Genomic DNA, 17341 nt, shown 5'->3' on the forward strand with positions numbered 1-17341 from the left:
TATCATGCAAGGTATACCTACCTTGTACTAGGTCGATAATGGGATAACCACATCCAACTAATTGTTTTTTAAACGTTGCCCGACACTAGGATTTGCTCCTGTGTCGTGGGTGCGTTTACAAACATACAAGTTCATATACACATGACACCTAGCCCCGAAACAAAAATTTGTTGATCACACAAAAAGTTGTTCCGTGCATGAATCGAACTTGCTACACATTAAACAGCAGCCAGTTGCCCAGCCACTGCACAAGTTACACTGGTTTTATAAATAAAGTGGAAGTCAAAGCATTCATTTTAATTAATCCTAAATTAGGCACTTTTGAGACGTCAAATTGATTTGTCCTTCAGTATGTCTGTCAGTGAAGCTAGGTGCTTGTTCCAAAGTGTAGCTTCGAATGAAGAAGAACAAGCAAGAAACTATAGTTGGTAGTTTATTTTAACATTTAACATAATCCCTAAGAAGGATTTCTGCACTTTGGACAGTCGGAATTGCGGTATCGCTAACTTATTTTTACCTCTCGTATTAAAATCGTGGTATTACCTGATTGAAGTATTTATTCTTATTGCCACCAGACGCACCAACTTGCCGGAGTTCACAGCAGCGAGTGCACGGAGTAGCGAAACAGGAGCGGGCACACATCACGTGCCATGTGGACGCCAACCCACCTGAAGTAGTGGTAAGTACACACGTATCGTTATTATTACAATCAACCATTAATTAGGCACTTTTGAAACGTTAAATCGAATTTTCCGTCAATATCTTTATTAGTGAAGCTAGATGTTCATTCCGAAGTATAGCTTCGAATGGAAGATAATGTGTAAGAAACTCCATTCTTCCTTTTTAAAAAAATTAAAATTCCACACGTCGTGGAATGATGTATTAAAAAAAAAAGTGTAAATAAATAATAATTGACTAGCAGAAAAAAGGTTTCGTTTTCTCGAGTATGCGATGTATCGATAGTAGGGAAGTCATCCATAGCACGTATCGATCCATGTAAAAACATAGCTTAGCTGAGTCTATTTCCACCAGTGCTAAGCTATGTGTAACGTAGCAAACGCATCTATAGCAACGTACCATAGCGTACCTCTCTGGTGGAAAAGCGATATTTTGTAGCCGGAATCAAAATATTATACCATCATCATGATCTCTAGATGTGATTTGTACATAATGTATCCAATCATTTAATTTACATCACATACCTGTTACCAGTCTGTTAAAAATTACTGTTGCTATTGAGATTGAATCCATAGAAATGTATCACCCATTTCATTAGTAGTGTCAAATGTCCCTAAATTACCTCAGTAGATAGTATTACATAGGTATTATTTCATTATTTGATAAGATTGAAATCAGAGAGTAATTTGAAGTGAATCAAGGTGAATGACCGGATGATATTGGATAAAAAAAACAAAAGAAAACGACACTTCTTTTCTTAAAAACGTTGCTCATTATGAAAATTGTCTGCCAAATCGTAGATTCGATTGCAAATGCATAATTTTACATACTATATTAAACACAGATTAAGAACAACTATTTGTGATTTAAGAAGTTCCCTAAGATCCTTCGATCAGGCGAGATGACATAACAGTTGTTCATAGGGATTTTCTATCCATGTTTATTCGCAAGTTAAATTTCATATGTGCTCATGTAGGATTTGCTCCATATATGACCGTTGATTTGCTCGTCGATCGTCTTTATACTTTTGTTAACTGTCACTTGTCATGTGTTACCACATACAAAACATAAAAAATAATTAAAATAAAAGCGTATATTTCGATTATAATAGGAAATTTCGATACAAATTATTGGATCGACATTTCAGAATTTATATAGGTATACAAATCACGTTTTAAGCAAATAATTGTTTGTTTTAGGACCTAACAATATTCCGATAAATTGACATAAACACATTACCCACAGATTTAAAACACGGCAATCGAACCCACAAGACATTACTCTGTAACCAGTCACCCAGCCACTCCACTAACCATGCAACCAACACAAAATCTAATTAACAACAACCAAGAAAAACCAAGAATAAACCTGCATAATTATACCAAAGCTAATTAATGTTTGTATTAAATATTTTATTACAAATCTAAGCTACAATATCTCCATATACTTTGCCAACAACAAAAGCACCCGTCATGCTCCAGCTCCCTCAATACACAGGGAATTAATTAATAGAACGTTTCATCTTACTATCTGCATAATTGAAACGCTAGTTCAGTTCGTTTAGGTTTGTTAATTTAGTCAGAAATTATACAATACCCGATATTCATACAAATATCTGTATAGTATATAGTCCTCAGTTAAATTTGCCAATCAAGAAGGAATTAGAATGTGGTTTCGGAGGAACCCTTCCCTCTGTCGTCCTTCTGTCGCCCAAAGACATTGATTCAATTACAACAATTCAATTGTGACGGTCTCTTCGTTTCCTGTTTTTCCAAAAAAATCTTGCCGTTCCACCGAAGAGTAAGGAGGGAATTATATGGCTTTTATTTACTCAAGTAACCGTGGGTTTGTGTTCTTTGCTTGGGACTTAAATGGCTGCAATTTTTTTTATTGCGTACGAAACATAATATGTTAAATACGTATGGAAGACAGAAATCAATACCTGTGAGATGGATATAATACAGAGAACTTAAAAAAATGTTAGATTTAGCTTAAAATACATAGCATAGAAATTGTTTGTCAAAAGTAAGTATAACACCGTTCGGGTCTTGACGAACTTTACAGGCTTGTTTTTTGTCCAGTAAAATTTTGCAATGACATTTCCCACCTTGGGCGAGGCGAGAGAAAGGCTCAGGCTCTTACTGACTAAAAATCACCCCGTTCCTACTCTTGCTCTTCGAGCTGGAGACCCGATAACCCGTTAGGTAGTCCGCAGCTCCAAGTTCAGCTTATAATAGGAAAAACAGCAAAAACATGTTAAGTATTACAGCTCATATTAAATTTATTCATCGAGAGAAAATTTAAGTAGGTTATAATTAAGTTCAAGATAACAATCTTCATTTAACAAGAACTTTAATGTTAACATAACGGAACTAATCTATAAATACATTTCCAATTATCTATCTCCCACAAACTGCTTACAATAATTTGTCGGTCCTTAATGAAAGGATTTGCCCCTTTCTTTGAACATTGATCCTACGAAAATAGATAATTTTAAACAGAACAATTTCCAAAGTATTAAGTGAGAAGTTGATCAGAATCAATGCTTCTGGAACTGACTAAAAGCAATCATGAATAAGTAATATTAAAATGGAATTAATTCAAGCTGATAGGGATTGTATCGAAGCTACATAGGTCCTGTTAGGAGCAGATAATAGTTTATTGTTAAAGATAATCCATTGAGTCAACTGTTATTATGATGGAGTATTCTGGAATTATTTGTGAGAACTGGCTTTGATTAGTGTATCCTAGCCGAATTAGGCGCGTCATGCTCGGGTGTGCTTGTCGTTTCTTGATTTGTATTGATTGTTGTGTCATAGAATCTATAGGTTAGTATTATTTTGTACTTAGTTATAATAAATATTCCTTATGTTATTATCTTTTCTTCAAAAATTTAGTTGACAGTGATGAAATTCAACTCAATAATTGATTATAATTTAAAATTGTACATATTCTGCAATATGGAACGTCACGCCTTTTATTTCCGCAGGAGTAGGCAGAGGTGCACATTACGGCACATAATGCCACTACACGATGTACATCCACTTTCCACCATTTGTGTCATAAGTCTTGTGTAATATGGGGTGAGCCTATTGCTATGTACTGGACCCAAATCCAAGCTCCGTGCTACTACTACTGAGAAATTTATGAAAAACCAAAAAACGCCCAGTTGTACTTTGCCTGACCCGGGGATCGAACCAGAGACCCCTTGTCCGGCATTTGCGACCACTAGACCAACGAGGCAGTCGTACATATTTTCTTTAATCCAAAAAATAAACAGTGTATAAAAGATATCTTAACCGAAATGCTGCTAGCTAAATGAAATAATCCATTACCTCACTTTATTTTTAGAAACACAACGCTACACTAACTCCTGGAAACCGTAAACAAACAATTATTCCATATATTATACTATCAAAATAGTAACAATTTCAACCAAAACACACGGATCGTGTGCAGAAACATAACCTCATCGGGCTTGTACCAACATTTAATATTGAAACAGGGCAGCCAACGTTACGGGACAAACACTATTATAAATCTCTTCCTGCACCGACATGACATATTGAACAGAAAATTTGGCGTATCGCCATTTGGAATAGTCGAACTTTGATGGTATTGGAATGAGTTAATAGTCCTTTCATAAATTAAGCGGAATTGGAAATTAATATCTAGCTTAATTCGGTTGGCGCGATGGCTGGGCAACTAGCTGTCGTGCAACGTGTAAAGGATTCGATACCCGCACGGAGCAACTCTTTGTGTGATCCACAAATTGTTGTTTCAGATCTGAGTGTTATATGCGTGTGAAATTGCATGTTTCAAAAATGCCTTACCAGTCTATTTGACCGAATGAATGTAATTGGTTGAAACCTAACGCATCCATAGCAACGTAGCATAACACACGTCTGGTGGAAAAGCCCCCTCAATCAAAAAGAAACACTAGATCGATTAAAAAGTATTCAGTTTTTTGTGATTTTATAATAAAGTGACAAGTGCCTCTCTTCTAAAGGGACTCACAAAGACTTTATCAGACCATCTACAGAATTCCATTTTTATAATCATCATCTTTCTCCAACAGTTCCGATGGACCTTCAACAATACAGCGAACAGCAACGAGGTCAGTGACACGTACGTCTCCAGAGCTGGTACCAGTTCCACCGTCACCTACACTCCTCACACGGAGATGGACTATGGAACTCTTCTCTGCTGGGCACACAACAGGATTGGAAAGCAAAGGGTGCCTTGCGTCTATCACATCATTGCCGCTGGTGAGTAAAAGACATGAAGCATTACAAAAAAGAGATGTCATAACTGGATTTCCCTTTAACATAATGCGTGATACACAATGCACACGCATTATGTTAAAATGCAAAATCGTATTATGGCATCCCTCTTTATACTTGCTTTAAGGTACGAAATTAGAAAAAATATGTTTTTGTTATTGCTTTTTATTCCTTGATTAAAGAGAATAACACGTTTTATTGTAACTTGCAACAATTAATCATGTTATTTTCTATTGTGTACTCTATACACTTTTTAGACTTTAGATTTTTTTAATCGATATATGCCCGTCATTTTTTTTCACTTTTGTTAGATTTAAGGTATATTATCTATTTAGCGAAGACCACTGGTAAACATATTCTTTTAAAGCACCAAAAACTTAATAAACATAGTTCTAAATTAAAACATCGTTCAAAAACTAAACAATTTCTTACAAACTATAAGTTAGAATAATATTATACTCTACATAACTTAGCTAATATCTCCCTAAAATAACAATATATAGGTACATTTTATACCACAAATGCCACATCTTGCCCGCAGGCGGCTGAAAATTCTCTCTGAAACCTTCACAACTTCTGATAGATGTACTTGTGGGTGTACAAACTAAAACAATCTAATCGTAGACAGAAAATATTTAACATAAATCAGTCATGTTGTTTCTTAGTGAGCAAATAGTTATATTCTTTTTGAAGTCAATTTCTAAGAAAGTGTGAGCCTCCTTCAGATCTTTCTGTCTAGTTAAGAACTGAAATGAAAGGCTAAGCCTAATTTCTCCTCTTGACTTTGTCTCAGTTTGTGAGACTAAGTAATTTATTTTTGGAACTTAAATATTATATTTCTTGAGGAGTCAAATGTAGAATTAAAGTTTCATCTATTACTTGCTACAGTTTTTGTTAACATTCCGACCAGTTTCAAAAACTTATGTATGTGTAGACTTGCTTACTTGTTAACTAGGAATAAAATTGTGATATAAGCTTCGTAAGACCTGTGTCAAAATTGTATATTATCATCTAGTAATTCAAATTCAAAATTCAAGCCATTAATCAGTACCCTTAGTATTTATAAGTAACATACATACTATATAATGTTTAAAATAATCTAAAGAAAGCTTGTTTGGCGCTCTGATTGACCGACTCGAATAGTGGCATAGTATTGCAAAAGTATCAAACACGTCGTATTTTTATTCATTCGTTAAAGATTTCACACATCTAACGCAGCTAATGCTGAACAGAGGCCTCTTCACTTGTGTCCTCTCATTTCACGAAATATTGTCTTTTACTATCTTTATTAATTTAGGGTCTTTTAGTCACACAAAGATCATTGTTTCCTAAACATACTTACATTTACTTAAATACTAGGTAATCTTATTTATTATTTTATACTTAATAATCGTCTACACCCACACACCTGAAGTTATATAAGTATTTCTTGTCAAAAATGTGACAGTCACCGTAAAGTTATTCTTTCATCTCCAGAATAAACACGGACGTCTTAAGTTGATTCGATAGAGCCTTTACTTACCTGCCAAGATGGCTTCCAGGCAGGGACAAGAAAACAATATTATATTGACCGATTATTTATAGGAAAAATAGTTCTTTTTTATTCCTGAATCTAAAAATATACTTGTAATTAGGTTTTTAAGCCACAGTATCTAAATATGGACATTTACTTGTTTTTGGAATGGGCTTTACAAATTTTACGTTAGTATCATCGTCGTCATCAGTCTGTTCTCGTCCACTATTATATGACATGGGACATAAGCATGGGGCATAGGCCTCTCCAATGTCACGGCACTGAGCTCAATTTTTCAGTTCTACGCATCGCATCGCAGTGTAATTGACGCAAAATAAGTAATGTGTTTGTTTCGTATAAAAAGCCTAAAGATAAAATCTGTATAATCTATACGTACATATCTTCTATTGCTAATAATATTATAGTAAACATGACTTTTTTTTTTCTCCTAGGTCGTCCCGACCAAGTCCACAACTGCACAGTAGTGAACGCATCGCTAACATCGTTCGGGGTTCGATGTTCTGAAGGTTTCAACGGTGGCATGCCACAGTCTTTTCTTCTAGAAGTACGAGAGATTGTAACACAGGTAAATATTTGTTAATATACACTTTAAAATTGAAATGATTTCACAAGCTTAGAAAATCATTTAGTACGACAAGTTCTGTTACTCATGAATAAGACCGAAAAACAAAAGCTATAAACACAGTAGAATACAATAGTAAAAGAAGATGACAGATATATCTTAATTAAAAACCCAAACGGATCAGACATTTTTTATGGCACGCTAGATACGACCATGAAATCACCGGAACACAGACGTCCAGCGCATCCCAGGGTCACGAATGACTGTCTTGATCCCGCAACGAAATAAATCAGTAGATATTATTAGACAAGAAAAAGAAACATCACGATCAGACATGTCTTTAAACCCTACTTCACTCAAGATCTATTAGAACTAGTAGATATATCGGAGAACCATCCCTAATCACAATTTTCTACCCACAGGAGATTGTAGCCAACGTATCAAGTGCGGTGCCTCGCTTCACGGCGGTCGGTCTATCACCAGGTCGAACATACGCTGCAGCTGTTCTGGCATATAATGCCAAGGGCAGAGGAGATCCTTATCCTTTGAGGGCCAGCACCTTGAGGCCACCAGAGAAACACCATGTTCATGATAAGAGTTTAGGTAAGCTTGTGATTTATTTATTGCAACAGCAATTAACTATTAGACTGTTTTACTAAAATTAATCAACGTTTAGGGTCGGTTCAAATTTGACGGGACATGCGTCATCGGTCGCATAACGACAGAACAGACAAATGTAGAGAAAAATAATTGACCGTTCACTCTCAACCGATGATACATACGTCAATACGACCGATGGTACGCTCCACGTATTTGAAGTCAGATATGAACCGATCCTTACTATGTAATACAGTCATGTGTTACACAAACAAACATATTTTTATTTTGCCTGGCATTTATATCGTCACAACTAATTTCGCTAAAGTATTATAATTCAATTAATCTGACTAAGCTGATATCATATGCATGTATAGATTTAGTGAAGACCAATAAAACTTTGGACCAGCTAAAGGTTTTTTAAACAAACGCTTTGTCAAAAACCAAAAATATCATAATTCTAATATCATACTTATGAATTTATCAGGCCTTTTAACACCAATATCCAAGCTATTTATTGCATCTAAACAAGCTCAATCTCCAACAGACCTACCAAGAACAGCCTTCCAAATGTCGGGAGCGATGTCAGTGGCAGTCGGTGGTGGTATCATCCTGACGGTGGTGCTGATACTCTTCATGATAGCCATGAGACAACGCTGTGCTAAACGGAAGCCAAGGTCTGCTCCTCCACCCTCATCACAACCAGCCAGTCCAGACAAACTGAGGGAGAAGGAAGACAGTGAGAGTGATGATAGGAATCCAGATATAATACCGTCGGATACTGATCAGATGCAGGTAAGGAGAAATTGAGACTGTCAATATAAAAGTGTGTGAAAGTCAAGTATGACTTAATAAAAGCCCTAGTAGTTAATTACCTAATGGGACTACCGGAGCTCTGGCTCGAAAATCAGGTGTAGGATAGGGGTAATTTTTAGTCAGTAAGAGTTCAACACTTGCCTCGTCTAAAGCAGGAGAAGTAGTTGGATGATTTTTCCCCCTCAGAATTAGTTCAATTATCTACCTAACTTTAGTATCTAGCAGAACATTTTTGGAAATGAACATATTTTACTTCGTGAGTGTGAACTTATGATTATGTTTGGCGTCGATATTACAAGTCACAGAAGTTCACAGGACCGTTCCGACCGAAGTTCACCGCAAAAAGGTTCTTTTAAAACTTATCTTTCTAAGTGATGGTACCAAATGTCCACAAAAACAAAACCATGCTTTCTTTATACTCTCTCCCCCTTTAAACATGATCACTCACCAGCATATTCCTCTACAGATGGACTACTACCGTCAACAACAAGTCTCAACAATCTCCCCTCCACCGGGGGTGCGGGGCGGGGCGCGCGGCAGTGTGGCGGGCGTGCGCGGCGGCCTGCCGGCGTACGCGGCGTTACGTACTGCGCCGCCGCCTGCGCATCCCATGCATGACCCACAGGTTAGTTGCCTTTTAATCCTTTACTTGATGATGTTTTTAAGTTCAATATACCCATCTGTTTTGATGTTAGTCAAAACCCATCTTGAAATATAAATCTTTATCAATATTAAACAAACAATTTCATAAAATAATAGTAAACTTTATAAAACACTATCAAAATTTGTCCAGCAGATGGAAGAAGGATATTCTTATGGTGTTCTGTTCGTTCAGAACCCGTCGTCAGGCATACCGCCACCGGCGCGGTTTGCGTCGGGCTCCTGCACGTTGCCACGGGGCTCATCATTGGGCCCATCGGGAGGTATTCCTCTACAGCACCTACGGACTCTACCGCGGCCGACGGGGCCCGCGGGACCTCCGGGCCCCACGCCGGGCCCCGTGGCCCCCGCGGCCGCGCCCCGCCTACCCCCCCGCGACACCCCGCTCTGACAGACCACACAACTATAGGACATGTAAATACGACTGTGTTATTCAAGTGCTCAAAACTTTTTTTAAATCGAGTGATTAGTGTTTTCGTTGTGGGTATCTAGTACTTGGCTGTAGTGCTGTTTGTGATTTACATTCTTATAAAAACACAGTTATCATTTTAACTCTATACATATTGCATGCCTAGTTCATTCGTTGTTCCTTGCGTGCTTTTGATATTGACCACGACTTGTATCGATAGAAGGGTTTATTTCCACAAAAACACTTAAATTATTCATCAAAATTGGTTCAAAAGCAAAACGTAGAACACCCACGTCTACCACAGATAGGGTCCAGTAGTGATGGTGCCTGTGGACTACCTAGCGGGTTTACTGGGGCTCCGGCTCGATAATCAGGAGTAGGAACTAGGTGGTTTTTAGTCAGCAATAGTCTGACACTCCTTCTCGCCTCGCTCAAAGCAGGAGAAGTCATTGAATGATTTTCCCCCTTGAAAAATACACCTACGTCTATAATATCGACAAGCACGTAACTAAGAACGAAGTTCATTAAAGTTTTCATGGCTTCGAAGTAAAAAAAGGTACTAACACTTGTTTTTCAACACCCGAAGTTATATTTAAGCGAGCTGTAAACTCAACTGCAATGACTTTATGAACTCAAATTAAAGGGGAACTAAAACATGACGTCACTATTAAAACTCTTTATTACAGCTCTCGTAAACTTTTTAGCTGAGACCTGAAGAATGGATTTACTTTGCAATTAAAAATATCTGCGAAGTTCTTCTTAGTTCTTATTAAGATTTCCCAGTTTTAAGTCATTGCTATTACTATAAATTGGTGCGAAGTGGGTGTTATATTCCGTAGTTTGCGTTCGAAAATATTGTCTTGACTATCTGACTTGGACAGTTAAAACGTTCTAGAAATAACTCAGGTGTGTTTTTACTTGTTAATTAGTTAATTGAAATTAATGCGCATAAGTACTTAACTCTTCTTCTTGCACATGATATCATTATTGTTTTTTTTTTTATATTTACACATACCAGAATAACATTTCTTTTTTAACAAATATTTAAAATTAGACTACTTCTCGCTATGTCTATGGCAAGGGCCAAAGATTGAAGATTATTATGAGTTGGTAGACCTATGCGCGTTTTCGGCCAATCACGATGCTTCCCGCTTTAAATTTCAAGAGACCCCGTATGCTCACCGCACTCTCGCTAAAACGACGGAATTTCTGTAAGACACAACATCTCTATATCAATGTGTATATTTTTATTAATTCAAACATACAACTATATCTTGTTTCCTAATATTTATCACACAAAACATCTAATATTGAATCATGAACAGCACTAAGCCAGTACACGAAACGATTGTTAGTCGAATTCCGATTAGGTAGGATAAAATAATTGAAAATTCTGTTAAAATTCGTTTGTAAATCAATAAAATAAAATGTAAATATAACACATATAACTCTAGTTAATATATATAAAAATAATAATAATTCGAACAATATTTATACTCACGAAATGTTAAACAATGTAAATCGGATTGACGTTGTGTTAAATTTTTCATTTTCTGTTTATAAATGGTTGTGAAAATAAACAAGCCACATTTGTAATCTAGTTTGTATGGGTATCAATATAATGTATCGCTTGGGTAGTCAGAATTTTATGGAACTTATTTTTAACCTTAAAATAATAGGTATAGGAAACATTTTCAAATAACAGCTCAACATCATGAAAAATCTAAAACTCATATTTTACATTACTCAAGCGAACTTCAAACCTACCGGCCTCCATTTAAGATTGGATCTCAATTGTCAAAGTAATTAATAAAATCTACTAGTTACACCAAGTATGCATAAAAAAGCATGTAGGTATTTCACAAAGTACTTGGAATATACTAAACCAAAATGTTCTTTAAAATTCTGACTTCCCAAGATAGTACCACCTAAAATTTTGGAATTAAAACTATGTTGAAGATTGGACTAATATTTCCTACTGTATTATAGATAGTATGCAACTGATAATCTAGTTAATATAAACATAATCACTAAATTGTGATATCGGACCACTTATTCGTGAAAGATGATTATTAAAAACGCTCTTAAAATCTGTCTAGGTTTTCACCTCAGAACTACGTTAAAGAGGTAAGAATTTGTAACCTTTTTTATTTACTGGTTTAAAAATACCTATCAGGAACATCAACAAATGATTAAGGTACATTATATTTTAATTCCATCCCCATCAAATAGATGGTTGACAGGCCACAAATGTGCGTTTCTCACGAAACTTTCTACCTCGCACAGCAAAACTGTGAAATGAGCTGTCGCCGGCGGTGTTTCTGAACCGATACGACTTTTTAACCTTCAAGAAAAGAGCGTATTCCTTTTTAAAAGGCCGGTAACGCACTTGTGTTTCCTATGGTGTTGCGGGTGTCCATGGGTGGAGCTGATCACCTATCATCAGGTGATCCGTCTGCTCGTTTGCCCCTACTCCATAAAAAAGTGTTATTGGAGTAGAAACACTAATAAATTTGTTACAAATCAGCCATAGCCATAGAGGTTTCTACGGCTGACAGCATATCAAGTTACCCCTATTAGTCAACACCATTTTCAATCCTAATATTTTACAAATAAAGTTACAATTTGCAAAAATACTACCAATTTGGGTATACTTTGATGTGACGTCAAAAACAGTAGCAAATCTCGTATTATTAAAATGTCAATGGGTAGGTGAAGATTTTTCGAGCGTTTTTCACATTTTCATGAATCAGGGGTCGAGGCTTAAATCTTTTGTTCATTGTAGTGTTTGCTGAAACGGGTCACATTCACATACTCACAGGTTTAATATGAGCCCTGAAAATTCAAATGATTTTGAATCTGCCCACGTTTCATGTGCCATGCACTTACAAAAATACCGTTTACATAAGGCTCGAATTGAAAATTTTTGTAAGTCAGCAAAAAATTCTGTTTGTGGTTTTTTGGTACTTTATATCAAATGTCTTTGTGTTATTTAACATGTTTATTATTTAGAATAACTTGTTTGTAATTATAGTGAATAACTACATCTTAAATATACATTTTCTTAGTTAAATCTTAATTAATACTATCAAATCAAAATTTTACTCAGAAATCTTCAGTTCTTAGAACCTTGATGAAGATCAACATTCGTTGAACTTCATTAGACATTAGATATACTGTAAACAACTACAAATCAATTTAAACTTTATTTCAACTTACAAAAGTTTTAATTCAATTAAATTCACTAACTAATTTCAGTAATTCGCGGCTCAAACTGACCTATTACGTGTCAACCAGCAAATGCTATTAGGGATCGAAATTAATAATAACCAATTTCTATCTAAAATCTTTGAATAGTGATCGATTTTTGTCATTTTTAGTTCTATAGAATTTTTGTCAAATATCAGACTAGAAGATTTTGGATGGAAATTGGTTATTATTATATTGATTTCATTTTAAATGAACATTAGATAGCCAATAACAATATAGTATGTATTACTTTGTCCATTAAGGGTTTTGTACATACAGTAACAATGTAAATATGTTTTGTATTATAACAGTTATAATCCTATTTGTGTCTTAAAGTGGTGTAAACGCCAGACATAATGGCAACGTGACTTTGTAAAATCTACTTTGTGGTATATCTGTCTTAATTACGTGTCATAGCAATTGGTTGGAAGTGACAGTTGGTATTGCTATGTTATTTTTATTTGATTTGGTTAGTAAATGATTATTTGGGAAAATTAAATAATTGACTAGGAATTAAAGCTAAGCTAATACTTTCATAATCAGTTTTAAGGGTAAGTTTTAAATGAAATTTCGTTTTTGATTCGTTATTTAGAAAGGCTGTGACTTGCAGAATAGCCAATGTATTGTTTATACAAATTTAATTAATTTAATATAATTTAAATTAAATTGCTTGTTATGTTGCATTAAACCAACAATTTAGATTTTACAAAATCATAATAAAAAATGGCGACCTAAGACGGGAATCATCAAACAATGGGTACATACTCAATTACACTAAATAAAAAATATTAGTTAAAAATTTTAAATTTTTGCAACTTTTAATTTTAGCGGATATGAAATATCCTATTCTGTTGCTAGTTAATAATTTTATTATTATTATTAATTAATAATTATTAAAAAAAAGAAAACGATTAAGTTTGTACGTTAAATAATTGTAAATAGTTTAACACGGAATCTTTCTATCTGTCGGAATGTTTTCACTAAACTATCGGGAAACGAAAATAAATGGAAATATTCGAAAATGTTCTCTTTTGATGTTTCATTTCTAATAATAACAACTATTATGAATCAAACTGCTTTTAAATAATATTATTTTTGACAAATGGTCAAAAGTGGGTGTACTTTGTACAGTATGCGTAATGTGCACCTCTGCCTATCCCCTCGAGGATAAAAGGCATGACTATACATATTTTAGACGAATTCACATAAAATGATTCGTGTTTTCTCAATGTTTTTGTTTTTTTTTATTTATTTATGAGCCCCGATGTAACTTGAAACTATTTGAGCATCTTCGAGTGTAAGTGAACTATAAATAATATTATTTAAATTAATTTTCCTTTTTCTCTGGTACCAATAATAATTACGTCTAATTTGTATTTCGTCCCCTCCTTAACATTGTATAAACAAGATCAACTTACTTTTAATTATCTATTATTTTTTCTGAATAATCAAGTAGGTACCCTACTCTCCCATGGGACGTATTGTATAATTAAGAAGGAAACCCCATTATTTCTAAGGGCAGGTGTAATGACCTGCATTATGGTAATTTCTTGACGATAGACCTTCTCTTGACCCCTTATATACAAAAAAAAACGTTGTTTTACAAAAATCACCTTTATGGCTTTAAAATTAAAATGTAAATAAATATCTACTGGACTGTCTTTCGGATAGATTTTTATTCGAACTCATTCGAGCTGCGGAAGCCGCCAAATCAACAACTCCTGAAGATGCTTCGTGGAGGAGTAAAACATATGTGGAGTGGTTTGTTGCATGTCGTGTGTGTTTTGTGTTGCACCTCATGCTGCAGAGCATTTATAGCGGGCGGGAGGGTGGTACTGCACACCACATGCTGAAAATACATCTACAATGGAAATGAAAACTAAAAATCTATTGTATCGTTAGCTTAACTATTCTTGTTTGAGAGTTTTCAGTTGAAAAGATCTTCAGAAAGAGGAAATCATCAATATAGACGTTCTTCAATAAAGCTTATGATATTATGCACCAGTTTTATCTAGCTAGTAACCAATGACTAATACCAGCATATGAGCAGCAAATATACAAAAAATAGCTCATCCCACAGAAAAGATGAATGCGAACAAAATACACTCGTACGTATACAAATCCATTGCACGGAGCACGATTCGCGTGGCCTTTACAATTCGTTATGCGTTCCACAGAAAATATCTCGGTAAAACGGATCCACTTCTAATCCTGGGATTACAACTTTTTGTCCGGTTATCCCCTGGCTTACTCCCGTGTCCTGGAATTTTTACCTAAACAACATTTTTGGTGACTAAGTTTTTAACTGAATTTTCTGTTACCTAATTCGTTCACGAATCTCGCATTTCGACGCTTTGTTTAAATTGTTATTTAGGAAATTATGTTATTGTTATTGTTCTTTTATGTTTTTTTTTTAATCTGATTATAATAATTTTGCTCCATTTTACGATTTCATGTTGTAATTACTATTGAAAGTGAATACTGAACATTAGCGTGAAAGATATTAATTACTTCATAATCTTATTTTATGGTATAAGCCGGTAAACCAGCGTATGGATCAGGCACGGCACCTGATGGTAAGCAATCGTTCGCCGCCCATGGACACTTGAAAGACCAGAGGCGTTATTACACCGGCCGTGGGTTATATTACACGAACCATTTCGGGCCTTCGACCCACCTATAACTCAAAATCTATTTTATCTACGGCATATGAAATTTCTAGTATCTGTCGAGATCTACTTACTTATCTAAAATACAAAATTTCATTAAGTACCTATTGTAGGTCTTGAGATATTGACGTCAGAAAATCGCTATTTTTACTATACACTCACTGACTGACTCACTCATCAAAAACCTAGACCACTTCCAATGGACGTATTGACTTGAAATTTGGCATGGAGGTAGGTCTTTAGGTCAAGGTAAAGGAAAAAATCTGAAAATGGCCAAGTGTGAGTCGGTTTCAAAAATAATGAAGGTGTTTCATACCAATGGTCGTACCGACCTAAAATTCGTTACGAAGGTTTGTATTTAGTCAAAGTAAAGTAAAATAAGAAAAAAAAATAAACCTTACAAAAATAAATGAAATCCCACCCAAAACATAAATGTGAAAGGCTGCCAAGTTCGATAATATTGGAATGCTTCGCCTATAAAAGAAGTGAATCTAAATAAGTACCAAGTTCCATACACAGACCTCAGTTAAAAATGATATAATTGCAAGTTTTAATAGAAAATTATATACTTGACTCATTGCGTTTAGTAGGTTTATAACAAAGTGTGTGAAAACTTGCCAACTTGTTATATCATTTTTAACTGAGGTCTGTGTATGGAACTTGGTACTTATTTAGATCTCACTTCTTTTATAGGCGAAGCATTCCAATATTATCGAACTTGGCAGCCTTTCACATTTATGTTTTGGGTGGGATATGAATTACTTCATAATCTTATTTTATTGTATAAGCCGGTAAACCAGCGTATGGATCAGGCACTTTACCTGATGGTAAGCAATCGCCGCCGCCTATGGACACCCGAAACACCAAAGGCGTTACAAGTGTGTTGCCGGATTTTTGGGGCAAGGAATTTAAAGGTTGTTGGGGAATCGGGGATTGGGAAGAGGTAATTGGACTCCCGGTAACCTCACTGTAACCTCACCACACAGCGTTGTGTGAACAACGCAAGCGTTGTTTCACGACGGTTCTCTGTGAGGCCGTGGTAGCACTCCGCTCGAGCCAGAAATCTTTCACCACTAATCTAAATATCTCATAAGTTATATTAAGATATCCTTGCATTTATGATTTAAGTCACTCTCACGCTTATATTAAATTAATTAAGAATCAAAATTCCTTCATCAAAGTGAATAGTTGGACAACAATGACAGTAAACACGTTTGATTCTCAACAATCTGGTGAGGTATTCCCCAAAAGGGGGTAGAAAACTTTGAGAACAGCTCAACTTGACGCATTCTCTATAACTTTTGAGTTTCTCAAACTATTATGTGGTTGCCCCTTTATAGTAGCTCTATGCGAACTCGTGTTTATAGCAAATTCTGGCCAAATATTCAAAAACTAATTACTTTTTCCACCAATTTGACTTTTTCGAAGTTATATGTACTTTCTAAGATTATTTAGACACCACTGACAGACGATGAAGGAAAACATCTTGAGGAAACCTTGACTTTATGTCCTTACGTGATACTAGTATCTTGAATATAATATAGTGAAATAATATCAGTATTTGTTGGGGAACGTGGAAGAGATACATTAAGCAGTTGCTGAATGGAAGGTAAGTGCAACTTTTTACTTTATTACTATCCTCTTATAGTATTAGTAAGTACTCCATTCCAGGCAGTCTTCAATCAGCACTTGCGACCACTAACCAACAGAGGTAATCAATGTAACAAAATGTTTCAAAATATTTAATATCGTCTTTACACATACACACACACACATAGACACTATTTTGGAGAAAGTTAAACAGTAAACAGTGTTACTTTACGCCATATAACACTTATATACTTTACTTTTAACTGTTAAAAACATTAATTATTATGTTATCAG

At 35.2% G+C, this 17341-nt stretch overlaps 1 protein-coding gene across 3 annotated transcripts in view; it reads left to right on the forward strand.

The window, feature by feature from the left end:
• LOC118275583 (hemicentin-2) overlaps window positions 1-9917 on the forward strand; it is a 305982-nt gene extending 296065 nt beyond the window's left edge. For 2 of the 3 annotated variants that reach the window (XM_035593592.2, XM_050695473.1), the window contains exons 11-17: window positions 576-679; window positions 4757-4946; window positions 6927-7060; window positions 7480-7660; window positions 8202-8449; window positions 8937-9095; window positions 9264-9917. In XM_035593592.2, coding sequence (XP_035449485.1) covers window positions 576-679; window positions 4757-4946; window positions 6927-7060; window positions 7480-7660; window positions 8202-8449; window positions 8937-9095; window positions 9264-9521 — 1274 coding nt within the window. In that variant the 3' untranslated portion in view covers window positions 9522-9917. The remainder of the gene's footprint in view (window positions 1-575; window positions 680-4756; window positions 4947-6926; window positions 7061-7479; window positions 7661-8201; window positions 8450-8936; window positions 9096-9263) is intronic. The other variant, XM_035593593.2, reaches the window with a different exon arrangement.
• The last annotated feature ends 7424 nt before the right edge of the window (window positions 9918-17341 follow it).

The sequence above is a fragment of the Spodoptera frugiperda genome, chromosome 8 (genome assembly GCF_023101765.2).
Source record: "Spodoptera frugiperda isolate SF20-4 chromosome 8, AGI-APGP_CSIRO_Sfru_2.0, whole genome shotgun sequence".
NCBI lineage: Eukaryota > Metazoa > Arthropoda > Insecta > Lepidoptera > Noctuidae > Spodoptera > Spodoptera frugiperda.